Genomic DNA, 19,748 nt, shown 5'->3' on the forward strand with positions numbered 1-19,748 from the left:
CGTCTGTTTATGGCCAGAGCTATTCGGCGTGATAAAATATCTACCCTAAAACGTGTCAAGCGATCGGCGTGACGTCTCCAGCTGACAGCTTCTTATGAAACCGTAAAAAAAAAGTGGGCAGAACTGGAGAATTTTTCCCTTTTCGAAAGTTCCACGATAAACAAGTCACCGATACAGCTGTGGAGACGAGGGAAAAGGATGTGGGGGTGAGTAAGGAGGGAGGGAGGGAGGGAGGGAGGGAGAAGGAGGTCATGGCTAAGAAAAAAAAACTGAGGTGGAAGGGAACTCACAATGCTACTCTGTGGGCACCCACAATTCCACGCTGGCTATAAAAAGGGTTGAGACAGGATGCTCCCTTTACCAGTTTTTTCCTGCGCTGGAGTGAGCTGCCCCTTTGTTTTTTTTCTCACACAAACGTCCGTTGTGACATGAGAGGTGAGGAATGGTTATCGTCACATCAAACTGTTTTCCTGGGCAAAATGGAAAGCTTACACTCTGTGGCTGTACTCATCTGAACTATCCAAGTCATGGCCAGGGCAAGGCTGTCTTTTTCCCTTTTTTTGGTTTTCTGTTGTTTTCAATTTTCTTTGTCTGTAGACCATAAAGCTGTGCTGAGCCAGACGACAGTATACACTTCCAGTCAACAACACCACCTCCAGTTTTGCCTTCATGAGGTGTTGGGCAAATTGAACGTGCCTTACGAAACACAACATGGACATCAGCATTGAACTGGTGATCAATATTGTATAAACACTCTGGAAGAGAGTGGGGGAGTCTGTGAACGTAAGAAGAGTAGGAAAAAAAAACAACAGGAAAGCTGAAAAGGCTTCTCCTACATTTACAGACCAATAAAGTTTAGATCCACTCAGCTCCATGCAAGACAGAGTGCTTTCAGTGGAGTCCATTTCCCAGGTCCTTCCCTACCACTTTGTGCCAATCTTCAGCAAATTGTTTTTCCAAAGTATAGACGGGGTGATGTTTCTTGGCAGGATAAAAATCATTTTTGTGTCTGGCAAACAGGGCGACAAACCAGGCCTTAACTGTGAAGAATGGCTTTTGAAGGTGGGAGGGGAAGAGGAGGGGACTTGCTGATCTTTAAAGAGAATAAGAGAAGGGGGGGGGGGAAATCACTTACCCAGGCCAAATCATCCCGACAGCAGTCCAACGCTGCGATCATCACCTGCTCATAAATAATCCATACTGGGCAAAAGAAGACATAAGAGAAAATGACACACGTTCAGATTGGTTTCTTATTTGAACATGGCATCCCCTATGGAAAAAAAACACACTCACATATATATGATGAATGAGGATACAGGGCTGTTAACACATCTTAAATAGGAACTGAGACATTTCAGTGAGCACTGTGAGGAACAGATAAGAGCAAGCGCACGCTAAGGAAGCTACATGTATTAGGCGTTGTGCCTCCTTTAACCCTTAGAACCCTAAGCTGTTTTTAGGGCATTTTCACTACCTTTATTCATAAGGATTTATTCTGGTCATTGTAAGTGCCACACACACATATTATATATTGTTTTTTTATGTATTAGTACTAGCATTGATTTTATTTTGATTTTTCAATAATTAAAATATAAAAATCATATTATAATTTTTTTTATATTTTGACCTCCATATCTGTAGGGCAGACTGTCCTGAAACGGGCAAACCATCTGACCTGAGCAATTTACAGAAATATGTGGTGTGTGATTTACAGAAATAAATGCCATTTTTATTTAGTTTGACCATTCTGTTATCTGTGCACTGTGACCTGACTATGGTGTATGGTGTATGCACTCATGATGATTCTCAACTTTTTACTGCATTGCCATGAACAAAGTAAAGGCAAAAAAGGTGTTTCTTTGTTGAACAAATTGGGATGCAATGTGAGCCTTGAATTGGATGCCATGCAGGAATTTGCTAGGATCTCAAAACCGGATTATGAACATGTTTTGCCATAGAGAAACACACGATAGCGTTGGATTATAAACATGCTTTGCCACAAAAACAGACAAAAACGTGTGGTAAGTCCAGCTATATGAAGTTATTATTTTGCTGTTACTTCGTCTGTTTTATAACCCAGAAGAATGTATTTGGTATCAAATGATAGCTCTGTGTCTCCTCTTTCATCTAACATATGTGGCATATATATCCGATCACTAGTCCGCGAGTAATTACTCCGAGAGTAATGGGTGTGCAGCGTTGGTTTGTCTACATGACGTTAATATTTTGCAGGCACTTCTTCTGTTTTTATAAGCCAGAAAGATCGATATCCATGGTACCAATGGATAGCCCTGTTTCTCCTCTTTCATCTGATATGCTTGCCATATCTATGCGATCACGGGTTCGCGAGTAATTCAAACGAGAGTAATGGGTGCGCAGGTGAACGCAGAGAAGTATAGACTGTAAATATGATGCAATTTTATTTAATTTCATGATTTTTTTTTTATTTTCATACTTGATCGTACAGACAAGTGCATAGTCTCTTTGGAAAGCCCCAATTCTTCTCTGTCATAAAATAAAGGTTTTATCTCGTTGTGATAAACAGTCGCGGAGCAATGTAACAGAGAAGAAAGGGTGTGTTTTTTGACGCACTTCGTCAATCGGGTTCTAAGGGTTAATCAGCAGAGATGTAAAGGCACCACTGTGAACACACATTCCAATAGCATCACCTCTGGACACACACGACCAAGCACTTGACACAAGGAGAGTACCTGTTATTTTTTTTTTCACTCACACTCTCTCAGAGTTGCGGGAATGGCCCAGTGTGCAAGATTTCTATATCACCCCATGTAATGGGCCGATACTGGGTTTAGTTAGGGGTTTCACAAGGAACGAATGACCGTGGCATCATAAATATCGATCGACTTACTAAAAGACTTACTGTGGTGTTAAAACAATCAATTAATATTATCATATCAGGATATTTGATATCGTTTTCAACCAATCAATGTGTGGCACACAAACACCCCTTGTGAGGTCGATCTGAAATGGGTCAACATCCACAGTGCTAACAGCCTCACTGCTCTCACCAAGTGATCAGTGAGTCACATCACAAACTAAACAAGGCTCTTCATAATTAGGTTAATTTTGACTAAGAGTGTCATATTATATTGACAAGTGAAACATTTCTTAATGTGCATATGTGCACATTTAATCAGTCAGCTGTTCAGAAGAGAGCCAATGATTAGTGTTGTCAGCTAAATGGATTCCAATTAGGCCTGAAGGAATTAATGTTATGTGTTAGACAAGTGTTTTGACAGACATGGCAACTAGTTCAGCTGAGTGCCTTCAAAACTGCTAATTAGAGTATGGGAAAAAAAACAAAACAATAAAAACACAACTCCACTGAACAAGAAAACTGATACGCCAAAACAAACAAACGCCTGGTGTTTTTCAATGCCCCTTTTTATGATTCCAACTTGTGCTTTGATAATTACCATCTTGTTTCACAGCCAATTTAAGAGCTGGTTTCAATAAAACCAAGCTGTGTAAAGCATTTACCCAGCTCTTTTAAGAGTGTATGAATCATAATGACTACAAGAAAAAAAAGGAATCAAAGGAAAATAAAAATCAAACAGAAATATAGTCACACAACGGCGATGATGGGCCCGGGCACCTTCGCTCTGCGACCCCTGACATTTCATCATCCATTAATGCACGCATGTAGTGTGTGTGTGTGTGTGTGTGTGTCAAATGCACACATCTGATGTGTGTGATGAATTTCACAAGTTTTAGAGGGGTACCAATGTGTACGCGTGGGTGTTTCTATGTGTGCGCTCATGTGTATGGGTCAAATGTGGGATATATTTACCATACACGCTCAATCTATCATGTAACATCACAGATAAGAATATATATTGGCATGTCTTGAGATGGTGAAATGTTACATTTCACTTTTCAACATTTCAAAAATCACATGATATTGGCACAAGATTTGGCTTTTGGCTAAATTTGGATTTGAATGGCCATTGGCGGCCGTTTATTGTTGGTGTGTGTAGCTGGAACTATAACTTATGCCAACCATCGAGACTCAGTGACATAAGAGGGCACGCTGGAGTCCCTGGGCCACACCAGGGGCCAAGCCTTTGTCCCTGAGTATTCACTGTGACATAATAATAATAATAATAATAATAATAATAATAATAATAATACTTACAGAAACACTAAGGTTTTGCACCTTTAGTGGTAGGCCACAGTCTGTAGCTCGGGTGATCGGGCCCTACAAATAAAATTTTCCCTCCTTCAGCATTTGATTTCTATTAACTCAGAGGGGGCTCTCTGTTTTAACAGATGTTTACTCTGTTCAAAAGTCATTTAAATGTTTACAGTCATCTATCAGTAGTAGTTCAGAATTAAGCTCGGCATAAGTGATTTTGCGCCCGATTTTTAACTGAATTTGAGACGTACGACTCTTTTGAATTGGGCCGAATTTCAGCTTAGTTGTGCATCGTTGGTTATGTAGTGTACAGGGGGTAACGAGAGGCAATTAAGCTCTCCTGGCCGGCAATCAGATGGTTGTAAACATTTCTAACATGTCAGATATTTTGGTCGTCCTACACAGTTGAAGCAGAGCCATGAATCAATTTGCTGAAATTCAGTTGATTTTTCCCTCACTGCGCCTGCTGTGACCATGGAGATAACTGTAAAAACGGCGACACGCGTGTGGTTTGGTTTGGACTGAACTAATAAAACTGGGCTGGTTGAGCTGTGGCAACAACCTGCAAGTTCTATCAAGCTAGCTAGCTGCAATGTAATTTAGCAAACTGTTGCTTATACCGCGTTCTATTTGTCCGTTCATGTCATTTTCCGAGCTGTTTTCACCAGTTCAAAGTTCAAACTTGAAAAGGAAACGCACAGGTAACACCCTCTGACTGAAGGTCTACCGTGACTCGTCAACTCGGTCGAACCCAAAGCAAAGATTGTTAAGGCGGAGCAAGATACTTCGTTGTAGTTCATGTCTATGGGCGCGAAATGGGGATCGAATCCTGTCTGCATAAAGAGGCGTGTCGATGACGTATTGATAAGCGTACGTTGCAACCGGCCAACAGCAGCGGCATAAATAACCGGAGCACACCTGATATAAAGTCGATTTTTTCCAGACTGGAATATAAAATGCTAAAAATGTACCTGAAACGTTCAGAAGGGTTTGAGGATCATGAAAACGTGCCCAAAATTCACATTCTTAACTCTATAGAACCAAGACCCTAGCATATGTGGTAAAATTCTGAACTATGCCCATAGACTTCAATGGAGCAGTCGCTGCCTCTGCTCTGCATAAAGGGGGATTTTGACCCCCACTCGTGCGATCCGGGTTCCCGGAAGTGGCTCCTGATGAAATATCTTGCTCCGCCTTAACAATCTTTGCCCAAAGTACTACGAGTTTGAATATCCAAGATGGCTGCACCCATTAACAATAAATGCCAGCCTTATATTCTCTGTTTATTAGCAGTTCTGTTGGATTTGTGTCACATTAAATCAGTCGTAGAAACAACAGTGTCCAACCTCTATCTGTCGCTATGATGCTATGACTCTAGAAAACAACTGCTAACAATAGCCAATTGCCAACAGACAGTAGCGCAGCTGGTTGACAAACAGAACGAGTTCGCTAAAAGACAAATAGAACGCAGCATTACAAAATGTTTTTTTTTAGATGTTTCGCACACTGAACGACACGTGGGCAAGGCTGCGCATTGAGTCTGACAAGTTTATTTCACAAGTATAGTGTGAACAGTCAAGTCGTAGCCAACGGACCATATACTGTGAGCGTAAATATAGTGAGCTTTGGTTTTACAAAGTATGCGATTGACTCATACAGTAGGAGTTGGTATTAAACAAAAACCTCACTAAAACTGCAGAATCACAGTGTATGCCCAGCCTTAGACAGCATCCACACAATAACAGGGAGGCTACACCATACAACGTAACTGAAGCGTTGTGTTTGTGTAGCGTCTGCTGCAACAATTAGCTTCCACAATAATCAATGGAGCTGGCTACACCAGACGTGATAGTGGTTCGTATGTTAGACAAGTCTTCTAAAACTATCGTTAAGCTCCGCGAACAGAGTTCAGTTGTGGACCCGTTGTAGCCTCCCTGTAAATGGGTAAATTTGAAAACACTGATTTTAATTAAAAATCTTCTCCATCCACACTAATGTTTTCGTATTGTTTTCTTACTGGTAGTATCTGGAGCACAAACCTTTCTCTGCATCATGGCAACCACACAACATGGTTTCTGAAACTCTGTTTTACCTACAACATAAACCTGGAGTTTTAACAATCATGCACATCAGGGGCATGAGAGTGCCATCACCATTTTAATGTGGACAGAAGAGCTCAGGGGATAGGGGTTTTATTTATCGCAGAACACAACTTAATGCAAGGAAAACAAAAAAAACCCCAAGGTAAAATTCAGGAAATCAAGCAGATGATTGCCTAGTTAACCTAGAAAAGGTCAAGGTCAAATTCAGGGGTTCAAATGGTCAACTTCAAGTCATATTATCAAGTATGGCTGGGCAGAGTGTGGACTCAAATAATTGGTTATTCAGTGAGAAATAAAAACAGCACTGACTTCTGTGACAACGTGTGAGGGTTTTGAAGCTTCCAAAAGCCTAGAGGAAAATCCTGATTCAGGAAGTTACAGGAACATCCTCGGATTATTTTGAAACAGTCTCCAACTAGAAATCTGACTGTTCAAAATGATTAGTCTCTTCTATGTGCACTGAACTTTGTTTCTTGGACACTAGACTCCTTGGAGTTCTAAGTCCTTCATGTAAGTTACATTTGTCTTGAAACTGCCAAAAATACAACTCTAGCCATGGGATTTTGTCTCAATCGAAAATTCTGGCAGTGCACATCTTGACTGACATCTTGGACATGGAACATACTAATCCGTTCTCTGGACAACAGATCTAAAATTCCTCTCATCAAATTCTCTGGAGATGTTTTCAACATATTACTCATCAATTTAAAAATGTACTCATGCTGGACCTAAATCATATCAGATAAATATAAGAGGCTAATGTCGGTCCTTTAAAAAGGTCACAGAGTTCCCAAGATCATTCAAAAATCACCCGTGCGAGATATATCTGACCTTACCTCAGAAAACATGACAAAACCACATCAATCTCAGGAACACACAATAGCGAAACCTCAAAACAAAGCAGTCTTGAGGTTTATTGCCTTTGCAAATCAACTATTGGCAACATTTCAGACCCTCTTTGAGAATACATTCATATCTGCCATTACCACTAAAGATTGATGTCTAAGAACAAGGCCATGAAAGGTTCTGTTAAACTGATGCATTTTGACCTCTGATGGATAGACTCATGTTGTGATGCTTCAATCACACCAGGCACATTTATTTCACTGTTTTATTTTGTAAAATTGTAAAGAGGAGAATGTGGGATCCCCTGTGGCTGTACTTACTATCATCTCCTAGTTTTGATGAATGTTCGTTTATAAGTTCTTCTCCTACATCCACAATTTGTTCACTGTTTCTGTAATTTTCTTCTCTCCATTTGCGAAGTTTGTCCCTCATATCTGTTGCAACACAAAGAACAGAATGAGTACATCAATGTGGATCATAAACACGTGGAAAACTTCAACTGTCTTTGTGTATAGTACTATTGTAATATTGAAATGGTAGGCTACTGAGATATACGCAACGGTGACAATTTGAACTGTTCTTCAATATGTCAAATACATGCTACATATCAATCATCCCACATCAAGGGTGCATGGTACATTCCATGTAACGTTACTTCGTGGGTCAGCATATAATTGCTTTGCATTGCTATGTAAGCCCTCTGGACCAACAAGTTGTCTCAACACCACCAAACACAATAAAATCGAGATGCATAAATGATTAGCTACTGTTTTCTATGGTTTTACGTTTGACGGCAATAGCGTTATACGAAGACGTAAATTCTCTATCAGGCTTCTCTGCTTAATATCTGAAACCAAAGTTACAGACGCAGTCCGAAAATTGCAATGAACAAAATTATGATACATTTATGAACTAGCTCCCGTAAGCGAAATAGCAAAGCATCATTGTGTTCTTGAAGTCTGTGGTCCTGTTTACTAGGTGGCGTTAGCAATTTCTCTATGCGCTTAGTATTATTTTGCAGTGGCCACAAATTTAACTTAAACCCATTTCTGGCATAAGTCAGTGTTTAATATCCTGAATGCATTGTTAACTTACTAGCAGTTTGCTAACTAGTAACGTTAGGCTATTCGTGTTGCCTCGTTCAATAGCTACGCTAGCACAACGAGCTAATTGTTTAGCTGATTCTAGGGTGACTATTTCTGTTCGTAACACAATGACAACATTATATATTCAATATAACTAGTTAATTAAACCCTAAACATAGTTGTTAGTATATGCAAGGCCTAGCATTAGCGTTACTTCCCCAACCTAGCTTGTCTAGCTCATGTTTGCCATCGCTAGAACGCAAGCCACAGGACAGGGGCAAGCTAATGCTGTCTTGTAAGATACGCAGTTGAGTTTATATTTAACACATGTACCGAAATGTTTGTGGAAATATCTCCTCGTGTTAACAGAATTTCAAACAACTGGAACGACTGCGAAAAAGACCTGTTTTACCTTCCCAAGTGACATCGTACAGCTCTGACACAGACGCCATTTTTTTTTTTCAGGAATACGTAGTTTACGTTATTGACGTTTCCGAGGTCAAGCGCAGAAAATGTACCGTAAATCAGGAAACGAGGCGACACATTGTAGTGAAGTGGATGGAAGCTATGTATTGAAGTTATTAGCCTCTGAGGATATCCGATTATTTACAACCAAAATATCACCAACAGCTCTCATTCTCTCATTCGCCAGTGGCAAAGGAAATCCTAAGTGTTCTGTTCTTGGTTGAAACACCTCTTTCTGAAATAGGCCTAGGCCAACAAGAAACTGGCTAGAAGGAAAACACCATCACATTTAAACATCCAGAGTCTCCTACAAGCTCCACAAATTGTGTTTTGATCGCTTCTCCCACCTGGCTGTTGAACCTTTTGGAGCTGGAAGGGCATCTGGATCAGAGACTGAAGAAGGTTACAACTATGACATTTGCAACTGAGCTGGTCATCTCCTGCCATTCTAAGGATTGCAACATCCGGCTGCTGGGCTGGACGGTGGGCCACATCAGTATGATGCTTCATTAGCTGTTATCCTTCTTCTACTGGTGAGGCTGTCACCAGGACATGAACTTATATGGCCACCACTGCAACTTCTGCACAGTAAAGAAAGGACCGTCTTGGCGCTCCCATTGTGGGGAGCCCATGGATCCTGTGGACATTGCCATTCTGCTATGTCCTTGTGACTATAGATTATTTGACTAGGAAAGGTATGAAATCTCCGACCTAAATGCTACCACCACTAATCACCTAGTCAGAGAGATGCCATTGTCGGTGCACCCGAGGAGCAGCACAGTGCCAAGGGTAGGAACTTTGGGAATGGAATGTGGAATGGATTAACTGCACTGGCAATCCAGCTAGCCATTATAAGTAGTGTGATTGAGATCTGCATGTGCCACTGGTCCAGAATTTTAAAAAGTGCTTCTGTCCTCGTGTTCAGACAAGAGCTTCTAACCCTAGCTCACCCCATGTTCGACCCTCCTGCAGAGTCAGAGGTGAGGGGCAAGCCTATAGGTTTGACCACTACTGCAACCTACATGAATGCAACACTTGCCGGCAATCAGAGACACCTGTTTCTCCACTGGGCTCCAGTGATCGTTGCCCCCACCATGGTGGCGGCGCTATTTACATACGTTCTGGAGCTGTACAGTGCTAGCTAGTGCCTGATCTAGCTAGACTGCCTGATGGTGTTTGTTGGAGACAGCTGGCTGGGCTCTGAATGCTTTGTGGATGCCCAATAAACCCCTACAGCTTAGCCTTAATTTTGCTACACTGCTACAATATCTGTCGGGTCTTTGGACAACATAAGGCATCTTTCAAAATTAATTTCCTCTTATATGGGTGTTCTGTTTTCTTCATTGCGTTCTTTTTAAGACTCTGGTTGTTGTGGCTTCATCTAGGCCTACTGACATGGACTCTGCCAGCGTGTTCACAACAACACTGCAAGGGGTGATGTTCTAGTATGGACAATCAAAACAGAAGTCAGCTTTACGGAAAAAGGCGTTTCTCTTTTTAAATGGCACAGTCTTGGATGAACACTGCTCCAGAGCAGGACTCAATTTGAGTCACTTTGAGTGCTAAAAGAAAAATACACAATAAGGGTATGTGCAGTTTGTGTAGTATTAAGGCTTGGTGACCTATGGAATTGTAATTTCCGAGACTGCTGATGGCAGTCAGTGGATATGTGGTTGGGGTTTTTTCGGAAACCTAAACAGTGTTGTGACCACACAAAACAGCCGAGTGTTGTCCTCAGGCTAAAGGACATTTCTCTCCCTGCCAGGATACAGCGTGAAAGGCCAGGGGCCGTCTCCAACCTGCCCTGCAGACCAGACTACTGGAGCCAGCAGGACAGAGGATGGATGAGTGTGGTGGCAAATGGCCCTTCTCCCCTCACAGGTTTAAAGCGGCTCTTTATTATTTTCTGCATAGGATGCAGCTGGATAAAGAGGAAGCTAAGAAAACGTGAAAGAGAAAAGTTCCAACATGCATTTAAATGTTTACATTGGAACACATCTCCCAGACAAACGTCAAGATGAGGAGAGATCAATAGCAACCATCTGAAAACCTAAACTGTACTCGTTGACTTCTGCTTACGTAGGTTTTCATGCCGTTGCCAAAAACCTCACACATGGCACACGTGGATAAGACATATATTCCCCTCATAAGCTTAGTCCAAAAAGAGAGTCTACAGTACAGCTGTTTTATTTTGTTTCCTGACAGAGTCAATCAAAGGCGTACATCAGCAAAATGAACAGTTATAGACTCTAATTTGAGAGGGATGGGGGTGAGGTGTTTTGTGGTTTTAAACAGCTCCTGTGCTTTCCAACTCTCATTTTTGTTCGCCCGCACTTTTAGATAGATGGAAAATGAAGACTGCAGCAATTTGCGACAATGTTAGCCTTCACCTCGTTTGAAAGAAACCCATGTGTTTGTGATCCATGCTCCAACAGGATTTCACCTAGTCAGACAAATCACATTTCACCCTTTAGACAAATCACTCTCCGCAGATGCAAGACTTCAATGCAAGTCCGTCCATACCACCTTTGAGCTTGCCTGTATCCTGAAAGACAAGTCTGGGGAGGCAACATATCACAAGAAGACGCTCACAAACGCACACACACACACACACACACACACACACACACACACACACACAGACACAGACACACACAATCTGACCAAATGATAATGTCCATAATATCTGTAGTTCAGGCAACATCAATAGCAAACACATGGGGGGACTGTGTGTTTGCTATTGATGTTGCCTAAACTGAAGATCAATGGTTCCCTTGACACCTCGTGCTAGTGTGATTGCATAGTGGGGCAGTGTCTTTCCACATGCTCTACAGTCTTGCTGGATTGGATGTAATGGCTGCTGTTCCTTCCCATTAAATTCAATTTAAACAAGGGGTTTAACAACACCAAGGATGACTTTCAAAATACTTTGCTGCTTGTGCCGGTATGTGTGTACAGATGTGTTCACTCTCATAAGTTCTACAATTAAGGGGTTTCAACAGAGTGCTTGTGCATGCCACTCTAAGCATTAAAGTTAACTCCTTGACACTTCGCCTATATAAAGTTATATAAAGTTACACATGATAACTGTATGTGTCAGTTCACATACTATTTTTCAGAATATGAAAAACATCAAATTGATTATCGATTTATTTATGATTTATATTGAATCTATTTCTTTATTTATTGAGAATTGTTCTTTAGTCCATAACATAATTATTTCCACAATATTTCTGTTAATTGGATTACATAGTTTGTTTTCATATAGGCTAATTCCTTTCACATACACTGCTTTACTTTTTATTTTCATCAAAGATTCCACCATGTGCTGAAAAGATGTAAGAGACCTAAATACAGACACCTCATTAAAGCTGACAAGCTAAATACCTTTTCCGGTGGCAAATGTATAATATTTTAGGTTTTAGACACCGTTGATCTGTGCCAGTCTTGAATTGGAAGTCATTTGATTTGTAAAACACTTCCTGAAATGGAATGGACCACAGACACTGGTAATACTTGTCACATGTGGAAGCAATGGAACTTGACATTCACCTCATCGGTAACACTTATATTCAACTTTGTCAGCATTTTTTTCTCAAGCAGTTATGGATACAAAACACAGAGTTATTTCTGAGCTGTTTCTAAAAGGCCTCATTCAAATACTTAATTAGCGTTGTCTCTATCCTTCTTACAAAACATTTGTGGCAGCATGTTTTAAAACAACACAGCATAGCAATAATGAAGACTTTTGTTGTGTCTTCTGAAAGCATGGCGGTCCAGGAGAGATCAATGACGTTCAAACTATGTTTCGTTAAGATTCCCTGTTTGGTTCCCTTGAAAAATAAGACACTGTTGACAGACCTCTGGAGTTACAGTGTCCAGAGCACTGGTGGTCTGACCTGTGACCCACTGCTATTGTTACAGCTTGGAGCATGGAACACTTACTGTACAGCCTCTCTGGGGATCTGCAAGATGTTGGGCTTAGTGCAAAAAAAGAACATCAGTTTTCATATCTCACCTCTATAATCAGGTTTGGTTCATTGTTTTGAAAGACATTTTTACAAGACCCCCACACACACACCACTGAGAGTTACACAAATATGTGCGCAAGACATAATTATTCTAAAAGACTAGGCATCTGATGAATAATAAGAACCCTATCCCTTTCTTAACAGAAAGCATTACCAAAGAGCATTATCCAGAGTTATCATATTTCACCTTTTGCTTCCAGGAAGAATGTCCAGGACCACAGATTTGGAAATTCTGGTGCATTCTTTGTAATGTCATGTTTTCTGAGAAAATTGCAGGGAGAAATAAAGCTATGCATATCATGTGGGGTAAGTTTGGAAACGGGGAAGCTTTGGGGGCCTCAATGATCCACTTTTGGTTGGGCAGGATACTCGGTGCATAATTTCATCTTGCATGTCTGGAAATGACATGTGCTATCCTCTCAAATTCAACTGATTTTTAACCAATTAATTAAATTAATTATGTTGCCCATTGTGATTCCAATATTTCATCTGTCAGCATGTGGTAGAAAAATAGCAGTAATTGAAGCCATAAAGTATGGAAAATAAAAAGCAACAAAACAAACACACAGCGACAACAGCAAATAAACCAAACAAAAAAAAAGGGCAAGCAGTTTTTTGTGCTCCCTCTGACACGCAGATAGTCCAAAACACTCCGAGTGTCGGTGCTTGCTTCTCCACTGGGTGCACGGATACATGTGCTGTGCAGATGTTCTCTGTGGACATGCAAAGAGGGGAAAAGAGTTGCTCTGTGAGTTTGCATTGTTTTCTGGCCCCCTGGCTCTGTCGATAACCCAGGTCCAATGCCATCAAATACGACAGTGCTGATGTCAGCACTGGGCTCTGGATCAGGACGCTGGTGGGCTGGTGATTTATAACCTGACATGGCCAACGAGCGAGGTGGTGCATATCTAACAGGCCACGTTTAAAAGCATCATTTAAATTCATAATAATTCATTTGGCTTAGAGAGCAATGTTTGACTTTGCAGTATCTTGCACTGAGGCGTTCGTCTTCAGAGGGTATTGATTTGTTTGTGGACTTATTGGAATACAAAGTAGCTGGAGAGCACCACGTCTGCCAGTATCTGCTGCCCGTCTATAATCCCCAATGAAATAAAGGAGGGAAAAGTTCAGAATCCTTGGTTGACCAGTCCATGCACTTCTACCATTCCATTAGTGTTAAATAGCTATTTTTAATGAATGATGGAATAGATGGATTTGGGGAAAGCCATTAAAGGAAAAGCTTCATCACTTTTGTAAGGGCTGTGAGGCCCTGGTATTCCCACAAACAGGAACAAATTAGAGTTTTATTTAGAAATTAGAGCAGCAAAAATGGTATAAATGCAACAAAAAACATTTTACAAGATTCCACTCCTGTACAAACTTATCCGCCTCAATTAGTTTTGCTTTTTTTTTTGTGTCCTCCCCCTCCTTTCTTTACCCCAGTTATGCTCTCATAAATGCTGTTTTAGTCTCTCCCAGGTTGTGCTACAAGGGAGCCTTGGCACCACAAGTCAACAAAAGGTACAGAAATATTGCACAGACATGGTTGTTCCGACACCCACCCTTTCCCACACAGAGATCCAGTTGGATAAATAACAGTAGGGGGGCTCCTCAACTTTGTGCTTAACAATAGCTCCCCACAGCTATTTTGGCGCCTGCAGGGCACCGTAATACCAAGTAAAAGGGCACAGTACCAGCCGGTAATTTTGAAAAAAATTCAAGAAACCACTTCCCCCATCACCTCTTCTTTTGTTACCTAGCCAGAAAATGATAGTCCATCATATAAAATAAGTCAGGAAATGGTATTGCTCACTTTATTCAGAAAGCGGTCATTGTTGATGAATGGTTTGTTTGGCTATAGTTGTGTAATGCATGTGTGTGGTTGTGTTTCCCTCAATTCATCTAGACACATCCAAAGCCTTTACTTGATGTTTATGTTGTGTCTGCTATTGTTTTGTGTGTACATGTATTGTATATAGAAAAAGGAACGGAAAATAAATTATGTTGACATAGGATTTGTGTGTGTGTGTGTGTGTGTGTGCATATTTGTGCATCCATACTCTATGTGTTCGTGCACAGCATGTGTCTGTGTGTTTTGGAATGGAATACTTAATTGTGCAAGTTATTATTAGTGTGGCTTTGCCTGCCACTTTCCTTGGTTGGGATAGTTTGGGGTAGCATGCGGGTGAGCATGGGCCTCGTGCATTCTGGAGCATCAACAGAGTAGAGTTTCCAGACAGTGAAGTACTAAAAAAGCAACAACATCTGGGGCAATCAGAACTCCTCCTGCAAACATTTTCCTGTCAACCACAACCATTTGAACCATCCATGTCAATACATATATGAACATAGCTTCTCTAAGAACCCAATTGATATTTTCACAAAATATTAATAGAATCAAATTTTGAGATCAAGTTGATTTGGCCTTTTAAACTGGAAATACTGTATTTTCTTCTATGAACCAATTCAACACTGATCCAACTGAAATGTTGGCATAAAAAAGTACATTTAGATTAATGCTCCCTGTTTATATGGTAGGGTAAGAGAGCAGCTTCATCAAATTAGAAACACAGACAGGTCTCTCATACTGTGGCCTAGTAGTGTTTCCCTCAATGGAACTTCAATGTGCTAATCATCTTAGCACTTACAGTTTCCCCCTAGTATCCAAGCCACAATTAGGTATGATTCACTGTTAAACATACCCTCTCCTTTTTTACTGACTGATTGAGAAGAAATGACCTGTGAGAGAATTATTAACAGAGGGTAAAGTGGGTTTCTGTGGGCCACATTTACGTGGCATAAAGATCCCAAAATTCAACTAAACTTCTACACTTGAGACTTGAAATGTCTGACACACTGTATTAGTCACTTAGACCCTTGTTATGATTGCTGGATTTAATGATAAAAAAAAATGATGTCCTTTGAAAATGTATCCTGTGCATATCATGAAAAAAAAAAACATTCTGAGCCCAATTTACTCCAAGACACATTCCAACCAGTGTAAAATTACTTGAGTTATTCACAGGGTACGGTATTTCAAACATGATAGAGGATGAAATATGAAAATGGGAAAGTACATTTTTGCCTTAGTTTTCCTCCAGCAAAATGGGATTTTGTGTTTAGTCTATTCCACTTGCTTGGATTTTCCTGTACTCTGCTCCTAAGGGAGCCTTCATTAGAATGATTGGCTGGTTGAAACAGGAGAAACCAGAGTAATCTTGCCTCTGAATAATTTTTCTTTTCAAATACAAGATTCTATGTCCATTACAATTAAGCTTGTGGTATTTAACCGTGCTGTGCCTTTATTGGATACATTTTTAACAAAGCTAGACTTTCCAGTTGGGGCTGCCAAAGACATGATTTAAAAAAAACATGTACATGTAAGACTTTACCAAATATTAATGCGCTTATATTTTATTTTTACAATGATTAGATACAAATGTACAGTACATGCCCAATGCAACTATGGTGGGCTAGAGTGCTCCTAGAGGTCAAGAGAAATATTCGTCTCCATAATTAACCCAAATACTGTATCCAAAGAATACCAAAAGGAGTGGTCAATGGTTAACTCTTTTATCAAAAACATCTACGGCACCTTCACAGAATAATACACACATGGTCTTTATCAAGCAGGACGTCGAGGATAGCGATAAAGAAAAGAAAAAAGTTTTACTTCCATCATGTAAAAGTACTTATAATCCACTACAAAGTATCCCTTTTTCACGGTGAAACCAACCCATTTAATAGGTGGTAATTTCCTCACATTAAGCCATGAATAATAATTTCACAAGCATTTTCATGGACAGACTCCCAGAGTCTGTGCCAGATTGTGTGAGGCAATGAGGAAACGTTCCAGTCACAGCAAAGCAAAATACCTGTATTTACATTTGAATATTGTACATTTGCTGTCTAGTCAGGCACCTCAGTCAATCACTAGCCCACCTCTTATCAATGGGGCGGGCTTTGTACAGTGACAGAGGAGGATAGCTGAACAAAAACAACAAGACGTCATGCTGCTCATCGGAGTATAAAGTTTCAGGATGTGGCTGTGCCTGTGCCAATTAATGAAACAAAAACATAATTAATATTTCACTGTTGAAGCACCATGTCTGAAATCATATGTATGCTACAACACACTTAAAAAATTCCCTGGTAGAATTCTCTCTCTCTCTCTCTCTCTCTCTCTCTCTCTCTCACACACACACACACACCCACACACAACCACTCCTTTATTTTAAGAGTTTCAAAGCCTGCTAACGTCAAGCCACAGCTGGCTGTATCAAAAGCATCCAGTAAAACAGAATTGACCGTGGTGCGCATATACCATGCGTTTATGACTCATTTCTACCTGCAGTCAGACTGTTGTAAAAAGGGCTAAATTGTTTTGGGGCTATAAGACAGCGCAATGTGGTTGTCAAGCAAACAGGGTAGCCTAGTAGTGGAATCTATTAGAGATGGACCATTGAGTAGCTGATATTGGCTCTTCACTGTGTGTTTGGATGACATATGGGCATCTTTATGACACAGCTGTGGGATGAGGAATAAAACTGAGGCTTCTTTTGTTAGTAAGGAAATCAACAGCATAACCGACCACGCGAGTATCACGTTTCCAGATTCCTACTATGATAATTGAAAGGAAATATGTGATTATTTCCTTAAACTCAGCAAATTTGTATTGTACAATTGCCTCCATCTTATTTAGCTTTGCTGTGGGTAGCAGAACAGCTAGAGTTCCAAAGAGAGATCATGTACTTTGGGCTATATGAACTCTTGCTGATAGGCTACTTGTCGGCTGGGACATTTCAGTGGGTTCTGGAAGAGACCCAATGTTTAACAATTCAACAAGTTCACTTGGCATAGGAGTTCCCCTATAAGCATGACATATTTAATTGCATCAGCTATACACTGCAATTATAGGGGTCTTGGGGAAAGGTTCACAGAGCAACTAAGCCTAAACCCCCCCCTTCCCCCCTTTTTTAAGGAACGTTGACTAAATGCCATTTTGTATCCTGGTAGGTCGCAATATTGTAAACAAACAGTCACAGTCAGTGTAACACAATTTGTCTACTGTAAATATAGGTAAAAGGTTTCATGTAGAAATATGGCTGTAATTGTTCATGTAAGTTCAGCTCGCAAATGAGAAATGAAAGGAAACAAGGAACAAACTAGCCTAGGCTACAAACAGTTCGAGCAACGCGCTGTTACCTGCGTTGTTATGTCACTTCCTACAGTAGTAGTAGGCTACTTTGTGCAATTTTTAGGACCGTCCCCCAACAGCATCCAACATGGCTGATTACGACTTGACCACGAGAATTGCCCATTTCTTGGACAGACATCTGGTTTTCCCCTTGCTGGAATTTCTCTCTGTTAAAGAGGTAAAATCTATTTTTATCACACGAAACAATAAGCTTTTCTCACCTGGTATTTGGTCTTGCTTGCTAATATTTGAAGACACGTGACCGGCTGTAATCCTGCAGCTGCTGTTTTAGCCTAGCTAACCGAAACATATGGGCGCTAGTTAGTCTGACGTTTGTTAATAGTAGCGTAGACTTTAAGGTACTGACGACTCTAAATTCACCATTGCATAAGTCCAAGTTGCATGAAGTCATATTTGGTACCTACATTTAGCTGGATTGCTCAGTTTTCCCTGTACGCATGACATCGCTCTAGCAATGCGCTAGCCAGTGGTTCATCAAGCTAACTTCTCACACAAGCTGTCAGCTATTAAATCATACGTTATTGGTGTTTTTGTCTTTGTTACTGTTCAATGGCATGGCATACTATTGTTCTGCTTTGTTTGGACAACCCCACCCCCAGGGGTTTTGTAGGCTCTTACTGTGAGAGATGTGTGACTAGTAGCTCACCTGTGTTCATGTTAAAAACTTAGCATTATTTTGCAACGTTGTGAATGCAACATATCTTTCAGATCTACAATGAAAAAGAACTTCTTCAAGGAAAACTGGAGCTTCTTAGTGATACCAACATGGTGGATTTTGCCATGGATGTATACAAAAACCTGTACCCTGACAAGGAGATTCCACAAAGTTAGTATTCAGAGTATTTTAATTTTTGCCTGCTTAATTTCAGTGTGTGTGTGTGTATGTCGACCCTTACCCACCTGTGTTAAAACACATTATTATCTACTAGCGCCACACATACATCTCAAACACCTCACCTGTCTACTATCTTGTGTCTTTTCATCACTCCAGTGCTTATCCTTGTTTGTGTTTGTAGCGCTGAGGGAGAAAAGGACTACAGTCGTGGCTCAGCTAAAACAGTTGCAGTCAGAGACTGAGCCCATTGTCAAAATGTTTGAGGACCCAGAGACTACTCGACAGATGCAGTCAACGAGGTGAGCTATTTATTTTTCTCTCCGAAGGTAATGTTATTGTAAACATTTAAATTGACATTTATTCATTTATCAAACGCTTTTATCCAAAGCGACTTACATGTGTAAATTATATTACAATGGCCATTCTCCCCAGAGCAACTCAGGGTTAAGTGCCTTGTTCAAGGGCACAGCTGTGGAAGCCAGGATTTAAACTCACAGCTTTTCAGACCACTGCATGCTACCCTGCTCCCTATTTACTACGCTACCACCGCTCCAAGTAGTAGTGGATTTCATTTTTTTCTGTTATGATTAGTTGATGCAATTGTGAGCTGAAGTGGAGTTTAAGTCTGAGCAGTCCATGTCAATATTGATGTATTTATTCAAACTGGACTTGCGTCTTTTGAAGTTATTGGACAACATTTGTTGCTGTTCAGTTTCATCATTCAAGCAGAGTTTTTGAACTGTTTTACTGAAAATGTAAAAAAAAAAAAAAAATAAACAAAAAAAACCATTTCTGGCTACGTTTCCAACTGAATGAGGCTTAAGGGGCATTTAATTGAAGGGGTGATGGCTGAATCTCACTGGGAATATGTAATCAAAGCACTGGTGCATGTTACAAGAATTAGCCCCAGTGAGCGGCTTGACAAACTCCCTCAGCAAAGTCAGCATGTGAATGCAGGGAGGGCTATTAGACCCCTGTGGTAAATGCTATTAAGTTCATTTTTTGGTGCT

At 40.5% G+C, this 19,748-nt stretch overlaps 2 protein-coding genes across 3 annotated transcripts in view; one reads left to right on the forward strand and one right to left on the reverse strand.

Moving 5' to 3' along the window:
• The window catches only part of emc2 (ER membrane protein complex subunit 2), a 32,962-nt gene extending 24,261 nt beyond the window's left edge, over window positions 1–8,701 (reverse strand). The window contains exons 1-3 of one of the 2 annotated variants that reach the window (XM_048260021.1): window positions 8,602–8,701; window positions 7,425–7,538; window positions 1,136–1,200 (exon numbers count right to left, since the gene is read on the reverse strand). In XM_048260021.1, the coding sequence (XP_048115978.1) occupies window positions 1,136–1,200; window positions 7,425–7,538; window positions 8,602–8,641 (219 nt within the window). In that variant the 5' untranslated portion in view covers window positions 8,642–8,701. Of the gene's footprint in view, window positions 1–1,135; window positions 1,201–7,424; window positions 7,539–8,522 lie in introns of both variants that reach the window. The other variant, XM_048260022.1, reaches the window with a different exon arrangement.
• Window positions 8,702–17,931: 9,230 nt separating this feature from the next.
• eif3ea (eukaryotic translation initiation factor 3, subunit E, a) overlaps window positions 17,932–19,748 on the forward strand; it is a 56,211-nt gene continuing 54,394 nt past the window's right edge. Inside the window, exons 1-3 of the mRNA XM_048260012.1 lie at window positions 17,932–18,060; window positions 18,612–18,729; window positions 18,920–19,037. Coding sequence (XP_048115969.1) covers window positions 17,971–18,060; window positions 18,612–18,729; window positions 18,920–19,037 — 326 coding nt within the window. The 5' untranslated portion in view covers window positions 17,932–17,970. The remainder of the gene's footprint in view (window positions 18,061–18,611; window positions 18,730–18,919; window positions 19,038–19,748) is intronic.

Source organism: Alosa alosa, chromosome 13 (assembly GCF_017589495.1).
Source record: "Alosa alosa isolate M-15738 ecotype Scorff River chromosome 13, AALO_Geno_1.1, whole genome shotgun sequence".
NCBI classification, from domain to species: domain Eukaryota; kingdom Metazoa; phylum Chordata; class Actinopteri; order Clupeiformes; family Clupeidae; genus Alosa; species Alosa alosa.